General features: G+C 36.5%; 1 protein-coding gene across 1 annotated transcript; it reads right to left on the bottom strand.

Annotated features, from left to right (window-relative positions):
* Positions 1-2536: 2536 nt before the first annotated feature.
* Positions 2537-7510, bottom strand: LOC130976355 (isoflavone 3'-hydroxylase-like). Its single transcript, XM_057901205.1, has 3 exons — positions 6990-7510; positions 6189-6626; positions 2537-3427 (listed from the first exon to the last, which is right to left on the bottom strand). The coding sequence occupies exons 1-3, from the start codon at positions 7455-7457 to the stop codon at positions 2819-2821; spliced, it is 1515 nt and encodes a 504-aa protein (XP_057757188.1). The 5' UTR covers positions 7458-7510; the 3' UTR covers positions 2537-2818.
* Between the last annotated feature and the right edge of the window lie 17542 nt (positions 7511-25052).

Here is a 25052-nt window from a genome sequence, read left to right as displayed (position 1 = left end):
TCTACTGTGGACTCATTTTCTTCTCCAAAAAAGTTTGTAAGGGATTTTGGAAATTTTCAACCTCTTGGAAGCTCTGCTTGTTGGACACATTCAGGAAAAGCGGACAAGAAATATGGCCTATTTAAGCAACCAATATTGTATCCCAAACGGTTTAAAACTTGTTCGACATTCCTAGTTAGATTGTAATGCCTCCATAAGTTGTTTTGCCTAAGTCTTTCCAACATATCATCAACATTGTCTAGGCATATGAACATCATAATTAGGAATTGCTCCACCATTTTGGTTGACATTATCAAGCCCTAAACCCTGGTTATCATTTTCTTCTAAATTTACCACAGTAGCAATTCTATTAACTTGCCTGTTTAATTATTCAATTCTAGTGTTTGTATTTTCTAAAAGAGGATTCAAAATCGTCACCATTTGATGAGTTAACATGGTTACTAGATCATGGTGGCTTTCATCCATCTGTTGCCTAATATTTGCTAAAGATCCAACGGTTTGACTAGGTTGATTAACAGACATTGCTCTTGACATATCAAAAAACACAGACCTGGAGTTTTCTACCCTAGTAACAGTGGGTGTAGTAGAATTAGATGCACTGTTATTCCTTGTGTTAATAGCATGTGAAAAATTTTGTTGTGACATATGTGAACCTGACACCCTAGAAATAGGTACATTTGACATGCCATATGCATTCTGGTAAAGAGGATTTTGAAAAATTGAGTAGAGAGGCACATGCAATCCTTGTGTCACCATGGAGGGGACATACTCCAGTGGCAAGCCATAAGGCGGCCACCCCACGGTATTTATGTGAGTTGCATTTAACCCTAGATGGACATGACCAACACCATCATGCCTCACTGACAGCAAGGTAGGCTCTGTGTTTGAAATCATGGGAGAATTTTCAGACTCATTTCCTCTAGTCTCATCGCTGGAAGTAGAAGAAGATGCTGCAGCTGTATTTGATATGTCAACTGACGCTGATTTCTTGGTCCCTGAAAACACAATCTTCCCACTACGTAACCACATGCAAATTCAAAACGCCTGATTTTTCCTTTTGACAAACTACAATCTATTGACAAAGTCCCACTGAACGTGCCAATTTGTTTTACTCAAATTTTTGTTAATGTTTAAAAAAAAATATGGGTATCTTAATGTCACAATTGTATCGTCAATAAGAATTAAAAAGGATTGAAAGTAACAAATAAACAAAGAAATGCAAGGTGCGGGAGGCAAAGTAAATTGCATAAATTAAAACAAACGAGAAATTAAAGAGAAGATGAAAAAAGAAACATAAACGTAAAAAGAAAAATGAGTAAAAGTACAGAAATTTTATTAATAAAAAACAAGAAAGAAACAAATTACAAGTGTTTGAGTTCAGATGAATTACCTAAGATTCTCAATGTTACTCTGTGATGCCAGGAGCTGAGAGCGTTTTGGGTTTTTAAGTGTTTTTCAAAAGAACTAAACTCGCTACAAAATGTGCTTAAAGCTCTATTTATAGACTAACTTAATGCCAACTGACAATTACCAATTGAAAATTTGAATTGCATCCGTAACTGTTCTCGCACTTCTTGTTTGATACCAATTCAAAAAATCAAAATAAATAATCAAACTGTCAAATCACCTAATTTAATTAAAATAAATATAAATATTATATACAAAAACATAACAATATAACTAATCATTTTTTTATAATTTGTTATAAAAATAATATTTTTGTCTTACACATAGATCCATCTCCACCACACTAAACCTCAGTCTGATGGCTTGGACGCCACCACCATCAATAAACTCTCGTTCGTGCTGTACCAGGCGCCGCCAACTGCATCCGCAACAGATTCAAACCGCAGAGGTGCGTTTGACTGCTGCATATGCCTAAGTGCGTTCTGCTACTCGGGAGGAGGGGGGAGTCGAAGATTCTTCCCAGTTACAAGCACCGTTTTACTGCGTGCATGAAAAATCACTAGAATTGCTCGTTATGCGGAACTCCTCTTAAGAAGTGTGGTGCGAAGAAGGAGAGTAAAAGAGAAATTATGGTGTGAGAGGATGTTTTTTTTAAGAGTATGATTATTTTGTATTGGCTTTAAATGTTTTCTTTTGTTTTTAGGCTTGTTTGTAGTCTAATAAATTGTTGACTAATGTTAGCTGATACATAATTAATATCTAACATAATTGTATTATACCAATAACATAACTACAAATTTTAGAGAGTTAAAATTTTTTGTTAATATTTTTTTATAATTAATGGGATATAATGACACGAGTAGAAAGTTAAATAGAAATTATCTTTAAAAAAAATACCAATAAAATCTGCATAGAAACTTAAAGAAATACGGAAAAAAGAAACCACAAAAAGTGATGCATTTTGGATAAATTGCTAATTTAACTTGTCATATACTTTTTCAAGATAAGTGATAAATCTTAATTGTCATCTGTCCATTTGCTCCTTCCTTCATTTTAATTGTGTGAGTAACTTCGTGAGTATTTGCATTCTGCAACAAACTATACTCGAATAGACTAATCAGCTTTGGCATATAAGCTAATCACCAAAATTATTTCTCCTAAACTGACAACAACTGTACATTATGCCCTTATGAATCTCTTACTTTACTACACTTAATAAATACACATGTTTATTTCATCATAGCACATATACTTTATAATATACAACATAACTAATTATGAGTACGCATAAATTTAGAGAAACAATAAAAATTATCCCATATAATCAGCCAACATAAATTTTAGAGATATATAAAAATCTTTTGTTTACTAATTAAAGATTAATTTTTGTTGTTTCCGTAAACAGAACCTATTAGTAATTCATAATATTCTTGAAAGTTGGTAGTGCTTTGCACAAAGATTTGAATGGAATTTTCATTGGCATTGCAATCCCTTTGCCTTCAGCCATGTCAAGCTTTTCCTCACTCACTCTTTTCCATTCAAAGCATTGGATCAACAAACCCAAAGTAAGGCCCAAAGTTCGTTGGGCCAGGCCCAATCCAGGACAAGCCCTTCTTCCAAGCCCAAACGGAATGAGCTTGTTCTCTTCCCCTTCTTTTTCGAACCTCTCGGGCCTAAAACTCTCTGCATCGGCCCAAATATTAGGATCTCTATGAATTAGCCATACATTTGTCAAAACTATGGTATCTTTTGGAATGTTGTATCCTCCAATGGTGCAATCTTCTGAGGCAGAATGAGGCAATAGTAACGGTGCTGGAGGGTGCAATCTAAGTGATTCAGAAATAACGTTTTGAAGGTATGGTAGCTTTGACAAATCTTGTTCTTCTACTAAACGGTCTTTTCCTATTTGTGTGTCTAATTCATCTTTTACCTTCTTCATTATTTCTGGGTGGTTTAGTAATTCAGCCATAACCCATTCCATTGCTACAGCTGATGTGTCTGTTCCAGCAAGAAGCATCGCCTGAGATTTTATTCATTGAAAGTGGAAACCAAATGCAAATTAAATACTTTATTGTGAATTTCAATAATTTAAATAATACTCTTTATGTTTTAAAATAATTGTTAAAAAAATAAACATATTAAGAAAAGGGTAAAAATGAATCTTAGTAATGTTTTGAAATTATACAAAGTGTATGTTTAATGTTGATGTATTGATAATATAAAACGTTTTGTACGTCATTTAGTCACATCTATTATTTTAGATAATTATTTACATAATTAATATAAAAATTAATTATTTTGTTAATATTATGATACTTAATTAAATGCACATATAAAACACTTTTAGTACTTTTATACTAAAAGTGCATTAAAATTACATTCTTATATAAATAGATAAAATTACAAAATTAAACATATTCAATACTTACTCATAATCATAATTAAATTAAATATGTTGAAAGAATAATTAATATTATCTTGATATTAAAAATTGGCCATTATTTTAATAAACCACCTTTTAATATAGATAATTTGTATTTTTTTAAAATATAAAATTTTCAATTTTCAATAAATCTATTATATATATTATAAAGAAAAATATTAATTTTTTAATACAGGTAATCTTAACAAGTAACTTTAACAAAATTTTATTTTAAATTTCAGATAAATATTAAAAAAAAAGAGTTTATGTACAAAAGTCAAATAATTGTACTAGCTAGGTTTAGGTGAGGTGTCATGAAATTAAGAGGATATATTCAAACAAGTTTAACCAAATTTAAATTCATCAATTTTTTAAAGTTATTTTCTATTTTTGAAAAACTTTTAAATGTATCGATATATCACTATTTCAGATTTTTAACCGTTAATTTTAATTCATTGAAATCCTGATACTTAACCATTTTTCCATTGCTTCAACCTTCAGGAATCACATCATATTGTTGGCAGTTTGGCATAATTACAAAATTTCAATGTTTTGTAAAATTGCATTTTGGTTATTAAATCAATAAAACTTAAAATTTAAAATATTCAAAAATTTAATTAAAATTAAAATTAAATTAAATATGATAAATAATATATTACAATAATAAAAAATATTTTACATATTTAATGTACGGTCTAATTTTAAAATGAATTTATTTTTGTCTAATAACTAATTCATAAAAAATTCGGATATAATATTTCTTTAGACAACAAAAAAAGTGACTAAATATTAATTAAAACATATTATTTTCCAAACTTTTTTCTTAAATCTATAATTCTTAGATTTTGGTGTAGTTTTTTATTTATTTTACGCTTATTATTCTTAATAGATAATTTTATATTTAGATATTTAAAAATATCTACACGAAACTCCCTTTTAAATGTAAATGGTGGTTTTGGATTTTCCTTTCAATTTAAAAAAGAGGCGAAGTATATTTTTTATTTTTTATTTTTATTTTATTTTAATTTTATTTCAAAAAAATTTTATTTGTATTAAATATATATTTGACGACTAATTTTAAAATATTTTAAAAATAATTCAATAATAATTTTATAAGAATAATTTTTAATATAAATAAGTTAGACATAATTATTATATATTATTATTAAATTAATCTAAAATTTTTTAAAAATTTAATTATTAAAAATATATTTAATATAAATAAAATTTTTAAAAATAAAATTAAAACGAAATAAATTTTAAAAATATTTTTAAAATTTTTTAAAATATATTAAAAATAAATAATATATTTTATCTTAAAAAAGGTCAAATGTTTGGTAACATAACTACGTAAGAGTGCTATCTCTAATAGCTAGTGATGTGACAATCCTCATAAATCAAGACAAACTTGAGAGATGCGTATCCAACGTGCATACAAGAGCAAAAATATTTGTGATGGATATTTCACCGAAAATTTTATATTGTCCTTATATAAAGATATTTTATTTTAATTATTAAATAATAAATTTTAAAATTTAATTTTTATATATTATAAAAATATTATTTTTGATTTTTTAAGTGTAACAAAATAAAAAATCATATTTTTAAAATTAAAATTATTATAAAAAAATATTTTTAATGTCTTTATTCAAATACTAAATTATGATATATGATTCTGTCATTTGTATCGAACTATATTTTTTTAGAAAAAATAATTAAAATTATGAACAACTAAATCAATGAAACTAACCTTTAAAAAGAAAAATCAAGTAATATTGATTAAGAGTGTTTTCGTCATTAACTATTTCATGTTTTATGTTTAAAAATCAATTGGTTTAGTCATTTTCAGTCAACAAAAAAAAAATTGACCAATAATAAAACTTTATTACATGTCATATTCTCATTACTTGATGGTGATTATTCACGTTTAAATTATCACGATAAATAAAAAAACTTATATAATTTAACATAATTTAGATACATTTATTTTTATAAAAAATAATTATTAAAATTAAAAAATTATTAAAATTTATTATTTTTATTTATTAATTAATCATTAATATTTAAAAATATATGATAAAATATATTATTAAACAACTAAATTAATAAAATTATATTAAGAGAGTTAAATTGATAATTAAAAATAACAAAAAATAATAAATTTTAATAATTTTTAATATTTGTTAAAAATTATTTAATAATAATTTAATTAAATATATTACATATTAAATTATTTTTAACAGATTTTAAATATATAGGAATAGTTACCATGACTAAATTCGGTTAAATTATTATTTAACAATGTTGGTACCGACACAACTTTAGGGAGCAAGTACCTAAAGATAAGAGTTGTAAATACCTGGATAAGGCCCTTAATCATGAGATCAGAGTAATACTCGGGCTGTGTCTCTTGAAGCTTCAAGAGATGAAAAATCATGGTGTCGCTGTCGGCGTTGCTGCCGGCGGCAACGCGGTGCTCTTGGATGAGGCCTTGCAAGAAGGAATCGGCTCTCTTGGCGATATTCTTGAGCCTCTTCTCCAAGTGGTCGAAATCGAAGAACTTGGCCAACGGCATGAAGTCGCCTTTGTTGTTTGCTCCCAGCAACGACAGAATTTCCGTTATGATTTCTCGGAATTGCTTCGCCTCCTCCACGTCACTCATTTCCACATCGTCGCCGTAGTACCTCTTGCCGGAGATCATCCTCATCATTCCGTTGAATGTCATTTCTGTTAGTCTTGACCTTAGTTCAACCTTCACGAACTCACCATTACGTGTGTCCTTCCATAGTTTCTCGATCTGTTAAATTAAACAAAAGTTTACCTATTATATTATTTGGAATCCAAAAAATTATATAAAAAAAAGTCTAGAGCCAATAACTTTATTAAATTCTGGCATGTAACCAATAAAAGAGAAGAGAGTAATCTCATACTATTATATAAAATTTTACACCATTAAAAATATCATTGATAGCTATTTAATAGCTATAAATCACAAAAATTACTTTTCTCTAACACTCCTCATTATATAATCTAAAAAAACACTAAATATATGGATTATGTTTGGATTAATTTATTTTTAATGTATGTTTTATATTTTAATATATATTTTATTTTAGTTTACATTTAGTATAGTTGATAAAAAAAATTAGGAGTAACTTACCAGTCTCTTAGTCTCGTCCTTTCGGACATCGAGGAAGGAGTTGAGACGGTGGCTGGAGAGGACATCGACGGTGGTGATGCGGCGGAGGTTGCGCCAGTGATCACCATACGAGGCAGAACCCAATGTAGTGTAGTTATAAAATATGTACTTTCCGGTAAGGAAGCGGGGACGGTTGGCCAAGACGACATCGTTCTTGGTGAAACATTCATGCGCCAAGGACGGCGAGGACACAACCACCACGAGGCGGTTGCCAAACCAAAGCGACATGATGTCGCCATAGGAGGCGGCGAGGCCAGCGAAGATGCGGTGGAGCGGTGGCTTCAGGTAGTGAAGGTTTCCGAGGAAGGGAAGGGTTGGCGGCCCTGGTGGAAGGTTCTTGAACCTTCTAGATTGGACCCGGAGAAAGAGTTTGAGAGTGATGATGAAGGCAAGTGTAAGAAGTAAGTAGTAGTAAATGGAGGGTGCCATTTTTAGTGATATTGAAACTCTGCTTTTTGTTTTTGTGTGTTGTATTGTGAGTTTAGGACAAGCATTTATAGTTGTTTTGTGGGAGTAGCATCTTTATTAATCCCATTTTTTTCCCTTTGAATTGATATGGTGATTATTGTTTGTTAGCACTTGCATAGTTGGTTTTGGCTGAACAAACAACTTTTTTTTTTTAATAACTAACAATCCATCAAAGTAATAATGGATGGATGCAAAAATTGAGAGAAAAAAAATGTAATATTAGAATCATATTAGGCTGAAGTTAAAATCAATCATTAAAATCAATCATTAAAATCTGATATAAATATAAAATTAATTATGCTAAGTGTGTACTTAAAATAACTATTAAAATTAAATAATACATATATTATATACAAATATATAATAATTAATTTTAATATACACATATTTTAAAAAATTTAAAGACAAAATATTGGAGTTTTCTACAATTATTTCTTTCATTTTTAAATAAGTGTTTGCAAAAAGAGTTTTCTTTCTCTTTCAACTATAATAACCTAACCATTAATCTTTGTTAATTTTTGACTGGTTGTTGTAGGTTAAAAAAGAGTTGATATCTTAGCATCAAACTGTGTTGAAAAATTTAGATCTTCCTTGTGGTATATTAGAGAAATGATTTAATGTATTAGAGTCATAAAAATTTTAAAAAATGGTTACAAAATTATCCTTGATAGCAATAACTATCGTTTAATTTTTATTGTGTTTATTGTCTTTCATGCTAAGATATATAACTTTTTATATACTTATATCTAATAGTTTAAACTTTTTAATAAGTCATTTCATGACATAGTTATTGTTCATACCCTGGCCCAATATCAAAAGCCCAGGTCCAAATAAAAGGCCTATCCGAAGGATTAAGCCTACTTAAGCACCGCACTCCACTTAAGAAGTCGGTGTCGACCACGACTTGGTTTAAAGAAGTCGGACATGAGATTAGCTGGCGGATAAACACTCATTCAAATGAGTAACCGCCCCTGAAATCTCTCTAACCGCTTCATAAAGCCATATCTTAACCTCCCTAAGATAATGGGACGGTTAACACCCTAAAGATATGGCACTACTCCAACGGTGGTTATTGGCTCACCACTATAAATACACTGACATCCCTCAGGTATCTCTAAGCCCAATACTCTCTAGACCTGCTCACACTCTTGCTAACTTAGGCATCGGAGTGTCTTTGCAGGTACCACCCCCCATTCACTCACGCGCGCAAGTTGGACGGAGCCTCCCGAGTTGCAGATCCATCCGGAGTTCTCCTCCTTCATACACTTGGGCCGCTCAACGCCATCTATCTCATTTATCTCCGGTTACCCACCGTAACATTGGCGCCGTTGCCGGGGACCCGAGAGATCATCCATCGATGGCGGATAGATCCCACGAAGAAGGCCATGTGGAAACAGATTCTGAACAAGAGAATCTAGACATGGGTAATGACAATGAAGACCTGGCCCAACACCAGGAAGATAACAACCAACACAGAGAGGGTACCTCTGGAGTGAAGAATCCGAAGGTAAACTCCTCAGATGGGCGCGAATCAGAAAAAGGCGGACCATCCCACGTAGCTGAATTAATGGGATTAGTCCATAGCCGCCTGGAGCAATTGGAGCAAGAGCGGGAGAAACAGAAGGAAACTGAGAGGTACCTCAAAGAGGAGATGGAGCGGCGAAAAGAGTTAGAAAGAAAACTCTTACAGCTGGAATCCTCCCTCAAGGGTCACAACTCCCGCGACGAACAAGAAGACCAACACTCGGGTGGAGAGGATCCTTTCAGCGAGGACATAATGAGGGCAAAAGTTCCGAGAAACTTCAAAAGCCCTGATATGGACCTCTACGATGGGACCACAGACCCGAAGCATCATCTAAGCAACTTCAAAAGTCGGATGTATCTAGCTGATGCCTCCGACGCTACGAGATGCAAAGCTTTCCCGACCACTTTATCGAAAGCGGCGATGAAGTGGTTCGATAGCCTCCCCCCGAGATCAATCACTAGCTTTGAAGACCTCTCAAGGAAGTTTTTGATGAGGTTCTCAATTCAGAAAGATAAGGTGAAACATGCTCCGAGCCTCCTGGGAATAAAACAGGAGGTCGGAGAGTCTTTACGAGCCTATATGGAAAGGTTCAATAAAGCATGTCTAGAGATCCAAGACCTGCCCACAGAGGCAGTCATAATGGGGTTAGTCAATGGACTTAGAGAAGGTCCCTTCTCGCAGTCCATATCTAAAAGACACCCCATTTCTCTAAGTGATGTACAAGAAAGGGCTGAAAAGTATATCAATATGGAAGAGAATGCAAAGTTAAGAGACCTGAGTTGGCGACCTGGACCCCCTCCCTCATCTAAGGAGAGGGAAAGGGAAGCCAAGAAAAAGGAAGAACTCGGTCTCGAGAGGCCCAGGAAATATCACTCTTATACTCCTCTAAAAACTTCTATAGTGGATGTATATAGAGAGATTTGCCACACTGAAAGGCTGCCACCCCCGAGACCTATTAAAAATAAAAAAGGGGGAAGCCGCAGCGATTACTGCGAGTACCATAAAATATATGGTCACTCCACTAACGACTGTTACGACCTTAAGAATGTGATAGAAAAGCTGGCCAGAGAAGGTCGGCTTGACAGATATCTCATAGAAAGGTCGGACACCCATGGAAAGAGAAAGCGAGATGATATGAATAGAAGAGATCCACCGCCGCAGACTCCAGAGAGACATATCCACATGATCTCAGGAGGGTTTGCGGGAGGGGGCTCACTAAATCCTCTCGCAAAAGACATCTCAAAAGAGTCTATCAAGTCGGGGAGGAGTCACCCGACCTCCCCACCATCTCGTTCACAAAAGAAGATGGGCAAGGGATAATCCCCGGGCACGATGATCCCGTGGTGATAACTATGATCCTAGCCAATGCCCATCTCCACAGAACCCTAGTAGACCAAGGAAGCTCGGCGGACATCCTTTTCAAGCCCGCCTTCGACAAGCTAGGGTTAGATGAAAAAGAATTGAGAGCCTACCCCGACACCTTATATGGATTAGGGGATACGCCAATAAAGCCACTGGGATTCCTGCCCCTTCACACCACTTTTGGAAGAGGGGAAAAATCAAGGACTCTGAGCATAGACTTCATAGTCATTGATGAAGGGTCAGCTTATAACGCCTTAATCGGCAGAACTACCCTTAATCGCCTCGGGGCAGTGGTATCCACACCCCACCTTTGCATGAAATTCCCGACCTCAGCGGGAATAGCAACGGTGAGGGGAGACCAAAAATTGGCAAGAAAATGCTACAATGAAAGCCTAAATCTGAGAGGAAAGGGCAAAGAAGTCCACACCATAGAGCTCGGCGGCACAAGGGCCAGAGAAGAGCTGCGACCCCAACCGGGAGGAAAAATCGAGGAGGTACAAGTCGGTAAAGAGGAAGGAAAAAACACTTACATAGGAGCCAACCTAGGGAAAACCCTAAAACAAAGGTTAACTGAACTCCTGATAGCTAATTCCGACCTCTTCGCATGGAAGGCTTCCGACATGCCCGGGATTGATCCCGAGCTCATGTCCCACAGGCTCTCGGTTTACCCGGGATCCCGACCTGTACAACAACGAAGACGCAAACTCGGTCCAGAACGAGCCCTAATAGTGGAAGAACAAGTACAGGCCCTCCTGGAAGCCGGCTTCATTAGAGAGGTCAAGTACCCAACGTGGCTAGCCAATGTAGTGCTAGTCAAAAAGCAAAATGGTAAATAGAGAATGTGCGTCGACTATACCGACCTGAATAAGGCATGTCCTAAGGACCCTTATCCCTTACCAAGCATTGATACCCTGGTGGACTCCAGCTCGGGGTACCAATACTTATCATTCATGGACGCCTACTTGGGATATAATCAAATCCCGATGTACGAACCCGACCAGGAGAAAACATCGTTCATCACACCCAGAGCCAACTACTGCTACGTGGTCATGCCATTCGGATTAAAGAATGCGGGAGCCACATATCAAAGATTGATGAATAAAGTGTTTTCCCCCCACCTAGGGAGCTTGATGGAAGTATACGTCGACGACATGCTAGTAAAAACCAAGGAAGAAGTCGACCTCTTAACCGACCTCTCACAAGTCTTTGACACTATAAGGCTGCATGGGATGAGGCTAAATCCTGCAAAGTGCGCCTTCGCGGTCGAGGCAGGAAAATTTCTAGGGTTCATGCTAACACAGAGGGGGATTGAGGCCAATCCCGATAAATGCAGAGCCATCCTAGAAATGAAAAGCCCGACTTGTTTGAGAGAGGTTCAACAGCTCAATGGCCGACTTGCAGCCCTCTCCAGATTTTTGGCAGGATCAGCACTAAAATCCCTTCCACTATTTTCCTTATTAAGGAAGGGATGCCAATTCGAATGGACTCCGGAATGCGAGGAGGCGTTCCAAGAGTTCAAAAGGTTCTTAAGCCAACCTCCTATCTTAACCCGACCAATACCGGGAAAAGACCTCATCCTATACCTATCCGTGGCAAACAGAGCTGTCTCGTCGGCCCTGATAAGAGAAGATGAGGTCGGACAACACCCGGTCTACTTCATCAGTAAGGTCCTACAAGGCCCTGAACTAAGGTACCACAAACTAGAAAAGTTTGCCTACTCCTTAGTGATAGCCTCACGAAGGCTACGACCTTACTTCTAGGCTCATACAATAAAAGTCCGCACAAACCAACCCATGAAGCAAATCCTCCAAAAGACGGATGTTGCAGGGAGAATGGTTCAGTGGGCGATAGAGCTCTCCGAGTTTGATTTGAGATATGAAACTCGGACAGCAATTAAAGCCCAATGCCTCGCCGACTTCGTTGCAGAATATGCAGGAGAACAAGAGGAAAAGCCGACTACATGGGAACTCTACGTAGACGGATCCTCCAACAAAACAGGGAGCGGCGCAGGCATAATATTGGTAGATGAAAAAGGAACCCAAATAGAGGTCTCCTTAAAATTTGAATTTCCGGCCTCAAACAATCAGGCAGAATATGAAGCCTTGATCGCCGGATTAAAATTAGCAGAAGAAGTTGGTGCTACAAAGGTGATAGTCTACAGCGACTCACAGGTGGTGACCTCCCAAATAAGCGGAGAGTATCAGGCAAAGGATCCCAATATGAAAAGGTACTTAGAAAAAACCTTGGAGCACCTTGGGCACTTTGCGAAAACCGAGGTCAAACACATAACTCGGGATCTAAATAGCAGAGCGGATGCCCTATCCAAGTTGGCAAGTACCAAACCAGGAGGAAACAATAGAAGCTTGATTCAAGAAACCCTCCAAGAGCCCTCGATATCCAAAGATAGACAAGAGGCACTTGAGGTAGTCGGTTTAAACCTCGGATGGATGAATCCCTTAGTCGAATACCTAAAATTCCACATCCTCCCTAAAGAGGAAAAAGAGGCTAAAAAGATCCGAAGGGAAGCACAGCATTATACTTTGGTGAGAAATGTCCTTTACAGAAGAGGGATATCAACGCCATTGCTAAAGTGCGTACCGACCTCAAGAACCACCGAGGTATTGGAAGAAGTGCACAGTGGGATCTGCGGAAACCATCTAGGAGCAAAGTCACTCGCCAGGAAAGTAATCCGAGCAGGATTCTATTGGCCGACCTTGCAGACAGATGCCACAGAATTTGTGAAAAAATGCCAACCATGTCAGATGCATGCAAATTTCCACGTAGCTCCACCAGAAGAGCTCATCAGTATCACTTCCCCCTGGCCCTTTACAAAATGGGGAATGGATTTGTTAGGTCCTTTTCCCCAAGCACCAGGACAAGTCAAATACTTGATCGTGGGAATAGATTACTTCACAAAATGGATAGAAGCAGAACCATTAGCCACTATCACCGCTCAAAGAAGTCGCAGATTCCTCTACAAAAATATCATCACAAGGTATGGAATACCTTATTCCATTACTACAGACAATGGAACCCAGTTTACCGACGCCACCTTCAGAAGTCTGGTAGCCAGTATGAAAATCAAGCATCAATTCACCTCGGTGGAACACCCACAAGCCAATGGGCAAGCCGAGGCAGCTAACAAGGTCATACTGGCAGGATTAAAGAAGAGACTACAGGAAGCAAAGGGAGCTTGGGCTGAAGAGCTCCCTCAGGTGCTATGGGCTTATAGGACAACCCCCCAATTCGCCACAGGAGAAACACCCTTCCGACTAGTCTATGGCGTAGAAGCCATGATTCCAATAGAAATCAATGAGCAAAGCCCAAGGGTAACTCTCCATGACGAGGTCGAAAATATACAGGGGCACAAATAGGAGCTCGACTTGCTCCCCGAAGTCCGAGAAGGCGCCCAAATAAAAGAAGCAGCGTTAAAACAAAGGATGACTGCCAGGTACAATAAGAAAGTCATTCGAAGAACGTTTGCATCAGACGACCTGGTCTTAATCAGAAACGACATCGGAGTCAACAAATCAGGAGAAGGAAAGCTCGCCGCAAATTGGAAGGGACCATACAAAATCAAAGAAGTATTAGGGAAAGGTTATTATAAAGTAACCGACCTAAGCGGAACTGAGCTACCAAGGTCGTGGCATGCTTGTAATATGAAAATGTACTACAGTTAAAAGCGAACTCTACTCCCTGATGTACTCTTTTCCCAACTTCATGATTTTTTCCCAAAAGGGTTTTTTCTGGAGAAGGGTTTTTAACGAGGCATCATAGTAGAGGCTAAGGGAAAATAGGCTATCAAGACCCTTAGTAGCAAGAAGGTACCTTCCTAATTAATAAAGATCTTTTTTCATTTACAGTATCTCTTATAATATCCTACTTTATTTCTTCTAAGTTTTCCTACGAAACGCGCCGACTTAAGCTCGACAAAACGTGAAAATCCCATGAACCGACCTAGATGGTCGTCAGGATAAAACGACGAGGTACAAGTCGGCGTAAAGAGGTTGTATGAGTTGATCGTAAAAAAAAAACTCGGGAACAGTCCGACTCTTAAGTCAAGATATGAACCCGAGTTAAATAAACTCGGAAATACTCCGAGTCGATGAAAAACGCATCACAAAAACAATCTAAGTCATAAAAACTCACCAAGGCAAAGTTGAGTATAAAGGATAACAAAAAGAGATTAGAAAACCTGAGAAGAGTTTAAAGGCTGCATAAAAGCCCTTAAACAAAAACGATACAAGCCAACAAAAAGGTTTTCAGAAAGAGATCAAAAGGATTTTTAAATTAGAAAGCATACACGCACAAGGTAACTCAAAACCCTTATCCAAAAAGGGCATTTACTTTCACACCCTTATTTAAAAGGGCATTCGCCAGAAATGCTTTTGTTTACGGCCTTAAAAGGCCAAAAGAAAATTGTTCACACAACCACCAACAACACATAAACAAGTTTAAAAAAGGGGGTCTCACAGGCCGAGCCCCCATATAGCCATAAAAAATAAAGTTATCTTTTCAAAGGAGTAGAGGAATCATCACCGCCAGACTCAGGAGGGGCGTCGCCAGGACCAATCGGAGGAATAGAGGAAGAACTCGGAGCATCTTTAGAATGAGGAGGAGACTCAATAATCCTCTGCCCCCGAGTCTTCAGATCTGACTCAGAAACAACCTCGGGGACAGGAGGATCAACGATGGCGCCATCAATAACTACCTTATCAGGATGTAAAGGAGAAAGATCCAAGTCGGGAGCGATAACTCTGACTTGTTCCAGGAAAATTCTCCAAGACTCCTCGGCCCCATCAGCAATAGAGTCCTCCAACTCGGCGTATGCGTTCCGAGAATTCAGCAAGTCCTTCCTCACAGCCACAATGTCTTGAAATAAACTGTGGTAGCTGTCTTGTGCTGTTTTCCTCAAATTCGCCTCCAAAGTACATTGAGCCCGCAGCTTACCCTCCTCCTCCCTAAGGTGATCCCTCTCCTTCCTCAATTTATCTCTCTCCTCCTTCAACTCCTTCTCATGTTTTTCAAAAATAAGAAGCCTCCCCTCCAACTCCTCAACCCTTGAGGTTGCCCCCAAAGAGCTGAGGGGAGTCTTCTCAAAAATGTCCAAAAGTTTGCCACAAACACCCGCCGCCCTAAAACTCTCCTCGGCCAGAGTGGTGAGGTGGTTCCGAACAGAAACATCATCCATACTTATATAAGGATAAATGTTCTTTCGGACGAATGCAAGAGCATCCGCCTTAACCCCACCATCCAAAGAAGAGCTAGACTCTGAAGTCTTGCGCTTCTTCTTCTCTGGCTCAGAAAGAAGTTGGGCAGAAGGTAGTGGCCGAGATAAGGTTGAAGAAGAAATTATAATGGGTTGAGAGGGAGTGCCAGTATTCTTAGGAGGAGGAGGAGGAGGGGGAGAGGTGATCGCCCTGGCACCACCAGACCTAGCTCGGGACTTCGCCTTAGCCTCCTGCACTCTTTGATAAGCCTCATGAGCATTCTTCCTTGCCATATCTACAAGAAAACAACTAACAAAGTTAGAAGTCGGTAACACTCAAGTCTGTAGAAACAAGTCGGAAGTATGAAAAACCATTCACTACCTATTTGCGACCGAACGAAAGTCGGCGTCCCCTGGAGGATCTTCCTAGTATCCAAATACGGGGCCCTCCCCCACGCTTCTCGGAAAAACCCCACAATGGCCGCCTCCACCTCGTCCAGGTCATCTGGACCATACTTTTCGCAAGGGGAGGCCGCCAACCAATAAAGGGGAAAGCGAGGGGAAGAGTGCTCATCAAGGAAGAAGGGGTGATGACCCTCCACAGCTTGTACTTTGAAAAAATAGTTTTTGAAGTCATGAAAGGATTCGTCAAAAAGGGTGAAAATCCTCCGACCTTGTATGGCTCGGAAGGATACCCATTGCTGTTTGTTATTTAGCCCACTAAAGGGCTTAGTCATATGAAAAAGAAAGAAAAAAATCCTCAAAGAGGTCGGAAAGTCCAGAGCATGACTTATAAATTGATAAATCTTCAGAAAACCCCAAGAATTGGGGTGAAGTTGAGTAGGGGCAACTCTACAGTGGTGCAAAACAGATATTTCGAAATCCGAGAAAGGAAGAAAAACACCCAAGCGGGTGATCATACATTCATACATGAAGAAAAAATGAGGAGCCGCCTCATTAACTCTCCCAAAACAAACCCGGTCTTCCGGACCCGGGGCTATCAGTTCGTATTTTGGCTCGTCCTCCTCTGAAGTACAAAGCCGGTGATGAGTACGAAGATGAGTGATAAACTCAGCATCAACCAGGGGTTCCTCCCCAAGGACAGTGTCATCAACCCACAGAGAAAGAACATCTACGGAAGTCATTTTTTATATAAAGAAAAATGGCAGAAACCTACAAAAGGAAAAAAGAAAAAGAAAAATAAAAAAACACGGCCCCTAAAGAGGAGAGATACGAAGCTAAAATCTACAGGCCAACCTATCCACTCACAATACAAAACATGCAAACATAAGGCATGACAGGGAAGAAATAAAACTAACCTTTATCCGAAGAAATGAAGGCTGGAGAGAACGGAAATCTTCGAACACAAGAATACAGCACGAGCAAGGAAAGAAAAAAGTTCGAAAGATTGCAGAAACGGAAAAATGAAAGAGAGGGAAAGTATTTATAAACACGCGAAGGGGGCATAATGGTAAAAACGAAACAGTCATTAATGAGATTGCACCGTTACCAAAGCCCTCAATACTTCCCCAACGGACACGACGCTTGAATTGACGTAACTGTCAGAAACAAAGGGTCGCGAAAATCACGTCGGTTTATAAGACCCATGTTTCTCCAAGTAAGTCGGCTACAAACCCGAGTTAAATACTTGAACCCAAACTCTAAAAAGAGACTTTGGGCTCAAGTAGGGGCACTGTTCATACCCTGGCCCAATATCAAAGGCCCAGGTCCAAATAAAAGGCCTATCCGAAGGATTAAGCCTACTTAAGCACCGCACTCCACTTAAGAAGTCGGTGTCGACCACGACTTGGTTTAAAGAAGTCGGACATGAGATTAGCTGGCGGATAAACACTCATTCAAATGAGTAACCGCCCCTGAAATCTCTCTAACCGCTTCATAAAGCCATATCTTAACCTCCCTAAGATAATGGGACGGTTAACACCCTAAAGATATGGCACTACTCCAACGGTGGTTATTGGCTCACCACTATAAATACACTGACATCCCTCAGGTATCTCTAAGCCCAATACTCTCTAGACCTGCTCACACTCTTGCTAACTTAGGCATCGGAGTGTCTTTGCAGGTACCACCCCCCATTCACTCACGCGCGCAAGTTGGTTGGAGCCTCCCGAGTTGCAAATCCATCCGGAGTTCTCCTCCTTCATACACTTGGGCCGCTCAACGCCATCTATCTCATTTATCTCCGGTTACCCACCGTAACAGTTATAATATCAAAATGTCTATAACTAAAAAAAAAATAGGATAAGTAAGTTTATGACCCTCGTCCATTAATTTAGGGGTTTAACTGAAAAATAAATAAATTAATATTATATTAATTTTCTATATAAACATTTATGTGTAGAAGAGAATTTTAAAAAAATAATAATTTATTTGAAATTAAGAAAACAATTAAGAGATCATAAACTATTTCTACTCAGCTACATTGTTTATTTTAAATCCTACTACTATTTCTTTATAAATATTTTTTCTGAAATTATTACTTTTTAAAAATATTATAGTAACTCAATAATTAATTTAGGTAGATACAAATTCCATTTGTATTAAATTTTAGAACTATATTCTTTCGGTAATTCTACAAATTGGAAAAAATGAGAATAATAAGTGGACAAACAAATATGAAAAGAAGAAAGCCTAATAAGAATAATTTTGTTTCATATATTTAACTTAAATTAAAAACAAGTTTTCGGTGACAACTTTAATTTATTTTCTAACAACAATACGTAATTGAATATTTATTTGAGATGGGAGGTAGTTTGATGTATTGTAACTTTGGAACTCTGTGGTTTTTGTTGTTTTGTATTTTGGATTTAGTCATGTGTGATGCAATGGTCTCGCGAGTCTAGAAGCTTGCTAGGCCGGTGAGTTTGTATTTGGTATGATGGAGAGAGTCAACAATGGAAGTCGCCGGCAGTTCAGAGATCAAATCAAATATGACCGCCGTAAAATGTTTATCCATCGATTAAAATAGTTATGGTTAAAATAATTATAAATAAATTTTTAAACTATGACAAAAATAATTATATTTTAAATATATATTTTTTAAAATAGTTTTAATAATCGAATTTGGATGGAATTTTTTTTAAATAAATAAAATAAATATCATTAATATATTAATTATGTGAATAAGTATTTACGAACGTTTTTACCGAAAAGTATCGTATCACTTATCTCGTTTACAGTATAAATGAAATAAGTAAATATGCATCTTGTTTATACTGTAAACGAGATAAGACTGAGAATAAATGCAATGTATATTTCGTTTACAGTGTAAATAAGATAAGTGGGTCATTATAACGTTTACAGTGTAAATGAGATACGTTAAGACAAATTTTCAGTGGCTATAAAAGGATATACAACTCTTTATATCCTCCACAAATATTTTACTACTTCTTTGCTATTTATTGCTTCTGAAAATAAGCCAAAATGTCTAGTAATAATAGTTTCTTGGTTGTAAGTGTGTATCCAAATTGCCGTATAAGAAATAATGATAATAGTGTAACATTTGAGTGTGCGAATCCCATTTTGTTACGTACCTGGCCAGTAAGCTCATTGGCGGAATGGAAGAGTCTGATATTGGGTAGCGTCGGTGGGAGTAGGAGAAAAGAGATCGGAAGAGTGGGGTATAGGTTGCTAGCACTGATGGAAAACAGAGTATTTCGGTTCCACCTGTTTTGCCTCCATGGCGACGAGCATGTGCGCCTGATGTTTGACATCTATGGGAGAATCATGGCAAAGCAAGTGATGGAGCTTTCTGCAGAGGTTGGAGATGTCGGTGGCGATGGATCTGGGTCGTCAGACTTCGTCCAGTATGACCCACCTCTCGCACCACCACCAATTCATGTTGTCAGTCCAGTGGAAGACATGGAGGTCGACGGTGAGGAATTCGACGAGGAGTATGTTGCGGATAACAGTGAGAGCGGTTCTTCCGAAGATGATGATGAGGATGTGAATGTTGTAGAAGGCTTAGAGAAGGAGGGTTGAATCTATGACCTTCTTTTAGCTTAATGAGTTAACCCTTTTAAAACAAACTTGATATCTGAAACTGTTTAAACTAAGCAGCAGAAAATTTATGAGATAATTTTATTTTGTCTCATGAATATCAAAAAACAGGACAGAGCAGAGAAGAGAATAGCTAACACCATCATGTATCCTGGTTCGGTTGCCTTGTGCTATGCAACCTACGTCCAGTGTCCTCCACAACAATGGAGGAATTTTCACTATAGTTAAAAGTATTACATACACCAATTCCACAGAATTGACACAATCCTTTCACACTCAAGTTCTAACCTAACTTGACATTGGCTATGCTAATACCTAACTCTTCACTCTTAGTGCTCACCCAACTAAGAAAGGGGTACCTCACTGGTACTGGATATAAGACACAAACTTACCTAAAGAAATCTAAAAATAACTCTAGGCTTTTCTCTCAAGTGTATCACTTAGCTTCTTTCCACTCTTGGCTTTTACTTGAGCTTTCTCATTATGCCTTTTCACTCAAGAAATTACAGAAAGATAAACATTAAAAAGATTATATAATCTGTAAAACATGAAGGAGATTGACTTCTTCAACAGCCTCTTTGCTATGTGATAAACCAGATTTGCTAACCTCTGATTTAGTTCTTCATTTTGGCGGAATGCTCCTTTGACTAGGAAGCACTATCCAAGTAGATGAACTTCTTCAAAGAACACTTCTCAGAACAAACCTCAAACACTGGTTATTTCTCCTTGCCTTCAAACTGAAGTGATTTTTCTATTTGTATGATTTCAATTTTTTATACCATAGGCTTGCCTCACACAGTTGACTTCTCCTTCTCACAAAAAACAGAGCAACAGCTACGCAAAAGAGAGAGATGGGACTGTTGCAAAAATTTCAGATTTCATGCATTAATACCTTCCATCTTCTCTTTCATCCTTTTTCCAATATCTTCAAAGACCTAAACCATTTATTTTTGCTTTGGCTCCAAGTTCCTTTCTTGACCGTTGATCCACAGCAGAACTCCGTAACATCCATTTTCTTTATTTTACCAGAAATGGGTATGAGGGGAAAGGAAGCTTCAGCAAGTTACTTTAGGTTACCAATAATGGAAAGATCTTTCTAATTTGCCTAAGAACTAATTTTGCCTTAACTTCTGATTTCTTCTTCTTTCTTCTTTGTAGCTAACCTCTTTTCTTTCTAGGATGTGAACCATGGCATGGCCATCTCTGACTTAGCTTAGCTTGCTTTGATTAGGGTGATTAGACATTAACTTTTTGTGATTTATCTTTCTCTCTCTTTCTTTTCTGATGAAAGAACAAGAAGAACGAATCTCTCTCTTTCTCTTTTGTTCTGATGCTGACCGAAGCAAGTAGAGAGAGGAAAGTCTTCAATCTTGGATGAGAAGCTTGATGGAGCCAACTTGGACTTGGGTTAGATATGTTTTCATTCAGCCCAACTGATTCTATTGCTTAACAACATTGGGCTTTTAGTGCTTTGTAGCCCACTTTGTTTCAGGTTTGATTTTCTTCTTATTGAGCTGCTGCAATATTCTTTCTTTGGCCTGCAACACTTTATCAAGCACAATTAAAAACTAATTGAGTGTTTAACCCACTAAAAATAATGTTTGTCATCATCAAATTAATTTAGTTAATTTCTTAACTCAACAGGATGAGTTTGTACTGGAGACCCTGGTTAAGGCATCATGTAGGTATCTTCTGCCTCCCCTTGTCCAATTCTGGCCTTGTCATCTATACGTAGTCACTATAGTACGTTCTGAATGCGATGCACGAGAAGAATCCATTAGGCAACACGAGTGAGGAAGATTACAACTTGGACAGTGGGGTGGACTTTAGGGTTGGCCACAGAATCAAAAGCAGAGATGCAGTAGTGCAGGGTGTTAAGAATTACAGCATTCACAAAAGTGTTGAATATCGAGTGGTGGAGTCTGATCGATTGAAATACCATGTGCGTTGCCGACAACATGCTGCAAGCTGCCCTTGGAGTCTTCGTGTTACTCTCCGATAGAATCTCAGATACTGGTACGTTAAGAATTCATTGTATTCAATGTTGTCATTTGTCGTTGTTATGCTTGTTGAACATGTTTACCACTGTTGTTCTATTTCGCTAGGGAGGTGTGTAGGGTAGGTGGTGCGCATATGTGTTTAGCACCCACAATGTCGCAGGACCATTTGATAGCAGTCTCATCTGCCGTGTCATCCTCTCATTAATACAGTCAAATCCGATCGTCAGCATCTCAGTCAAACCCTCCCAGTCCCGCCGAACCAGCGCCACCCAGCTCCTCCCAACAGTGCCTCCTAGCCCCTCCCAACAGCGCCGGACCAGCCACCCAGCAGTGCCAGACCATCCCCTCCTAGCAGCGTCGAACTAGCAAACCCAGCCCCTCCGAACACCAGATATGGAGCTTCGAAGTCAGGTATTAATTTGAATGATTTCTGTTCTATGTTCATTGTATTTTTGTTTGAATTTCTGGTAATTACTAATAACTATTTTGTTTGAATTTCTACTTTTGTTTGAATAATTTTTGTTCCATGTTCAGTGTATTTTTGTTTGAGTTTCTGGTAGTTGTTACTAATTTTATTTTGTTTGAATTTTTGCTTCTGTTGAATAATTTCTGCTCTATGTTCAGTGTATATTTGAAATTGTTGATTGTTGTTGATTGTTGTATGTGGTTTATGTAGTTTATTGTTCATTGTTGTATTTTTTAAATTGTTGATTATTTTTGAAATTTCTGTTTGCATAATTTGTCCAATTTTAGAATTGCCATGTCAAAATCCGTGAATGCGTATAAGATCTTTTAGAACCTTTGGATTCAAACTTGTTAATTTTATATTGCTTTTTGCTTTTCTTTGTGAATTGTTTTGTATGAGAGAAGTTCAAGAATTAAAATCACTGATTTAACTTGGTTTGGATGATCATCGATCTTCCTTGGTTTTCTTTGTTTGTTGGATTGAAATAATGATGTAGCAGTTTTATTAGATATATATGTTGTTTGAGTTATCTAAACGCATAGTTTAATGTAAAAGCCATTTGAGTTTTGAGTTTGTTGTGATTACTTTTGGTTATTGGGGTTTCATTTCTTTCTGTTTCACTAGAATATGAAATGTGTTATTAACTGTTTGATTTATTTCCTGAAGCTTGTGTTTGTTTTAGGCTGATTCAGTTTCATGAGCTGGGAGATTTTATGTTTGTTGAAAATTTGTAATTTTAATTCTCAGTATAATGGGTTATGAGAGGCTGGAGGTTGTTAATCCAAAAGGAAGAACCAAAGACGCAGTAGAGAAAGCGGAGAAGGGACAATGGAAGCAAGAGGTACAAAGAATTTAACTGTTTTAAAGACAAAGCACATTTTATTGTGTGAGGAAGTTGTTGCTAATGAAATTTAAATTCTACAACAAGCACAAAGTAACTTTTCACTTTTGTGGAATGGAGATGGGAATTTGTATTTTGAAACTTGATATTTTTCACTTTATAACTTTTAGTCAACAAATGATGTACTTTGATTAACAAAAATTTACATATATCTCATGGTGTACTTTGGAAAAAATTTATCTTCAAATTTATAATGTATATTTTATATTGTATACATGCCGTTCCTTCAATTTTTAGACTCTTTTTTATGAAATTAATTGGAAAACTGAAAAAAACTGAACCAAACTAAATCGATATTAATTGGTTTGATTCAGATGGTCTCAATAAAAAAAATTGAACCAAATCGAACCGTACAATTAAGATAACATTAGATCGGATGGATTTTTGTCAAAAAATCAAACCGAACCGCAAACCAAACACTCATAGATGGTACGTATATGTATGGAAAATATGGTGGTGTTTTCCTTATTGCAGTTGCACAAGACAGTAACAGCAATATCCTTCCTATAGCCTTTGCAGTTGTTGAGTTTGAGACGATAAAATCATGGTCTTTCTTTCTTATTAATCTGAGGCATGTGGAAGGTGTGGGTCTCTGGATGCCAACACTCAACGAATGTCGTGATTAAAGAGTTGTCGAAAACAAAATTCCTGAGCGGCAACACATCACCAAACCCAGCCTCCCTCAGGTACGAGGCAATAGCGTCTGGTGGTGGGAGTGTGTGACTCACTCTCCTCGAAAAAATCAGGCGAGGCCTCTGGTAAACAATAAGAATACCGAATCAGGTACAAACACTTAAATTATAAATTTATTTACATAAAAAAGTTTACTTGAAAAATGAAAATGCTTAGATAAATAATTAACTTTAACGTCTATTTTAATGCAAGTGAAAATGTCTCCTAAGATAACTAATGACTACGCTTTCTATTTTAATTAATTTAAATAAAATTATTTAGTGAGATAGTGAATAACAAAATTCATTTCGCCACTCCTATATATGATATATTAAGTGAAAACGTTTACTTAAGAAAACTTAACAAAAAATAATTTACTTAGATATTTGGTAAATACAAACATAAATATTTTATTTCAAGATTAGGTTTATTATAAATTGTTAATACCTTAAATTAATAAAGAAATTCACAAACATATACTTAACAATAACTTAGCATACTAGTATTTAAACCTAACATCATATGCTAGCGTTTAAACAAATCCTAACCTTAGTTAAAAACCTTAATTAATAACTAAATCAATAACATCTAATTTAATTTGTACCTAAACATCATATCCTAACATTTAAACTGATCCTAACATGTAATGCATACTATCTACATAAACATAAAATGAAAAATATAAACATAAAATGAAAAACAACACCAACCTCAAAATTCTCTACCCCTGCAATGTGTCAAGTTGTGTTGAGTCTATTAATGTCCCCATCGTAATTATCAGCGCACGCCATATTCTTTGAGTAACTCAGAAATATGATTAGAAACGGTTAAAAGTGGGAGATAAGGCCAAAAAAGAAAAGTCAAAGGGTTAAGACACTCTCTATAGACGAGATACATATATAGACTTCTGCATCACTTATCTCGTTTACAGTATAAATGAGATACGTGTTTACTTATTTTATGTATACTATAAACGAGATAAGTGATGTGATGCTTTTCAATAAAAATGCTCATAAATGTTTATTTTCATAATTCATATATTTATTTAAAAAAAATCCAATTTAGATGTTGTTTCTTTCAAATACCTTTTAAAAAATGAGGTTTTTTATTATTAAATATTAATGATTTTATGATAAGTGAATTTTTTTTAATGAATACATTTTTTGAAAAAATAAAAAAATTACAAATTGAATTTTGTTCTAATTTTTTATCTGCACCTTTTAACTAGTTATCTAAATGTTTCACAAAAATTCGGATTAGATACACAAATTGCTTGCTAAATACAAAAATTATTTTCTAATGATAACAATATGATATTTTGGTCATATTTTAAATAATTTAAGAGCTTATTTTTTAAGATAATATGTTATCAGCAGTACGAACTTTTAATTACCACTATAA

Source organism: Arachis stenosperma, chromosome 4, assembly GCF_014773155.1.
Source record: "Arachis stenosperma cultivar V10309 chromosome 4, arast.V10309.gnm1.PFL2, whole genome shotgun sequence".
Classification (NCBI taxonomy): Eukaryota; Viridiplantae; Streptophyta; class Magnoliopsida; order Fabales; family Fabaceae; genus Arachis; species Arachis stenosperma.
Note: the sequence above shows the minus strand (reverse complement) of the source record. Positions and strands in the feature narration are given on the sequence as shown.

Coding starts and splice junctions, on each gene's coding strand:
- LOC130976355 (XM_057901205.1), bottom strand. CDS start 7,457: ATGGCACCCTCCATTTACTACTACTTACTTCTTACACTTGCCTTCATC. Junction 6,627..6,989: donor AGGACGAGACTAAGAGACTG/GTAAGTTACTCC, acceptor TTAATTTAACAG/ATCGAGAAACTATGGAAGGA. Junction 3,428..6,188: donor TGATTAAGGGCCTTATCCAG/GTATTTACAACT, acceptor ATAAAATCTCAG/GCGATGCTTCTTGCTGGAAC.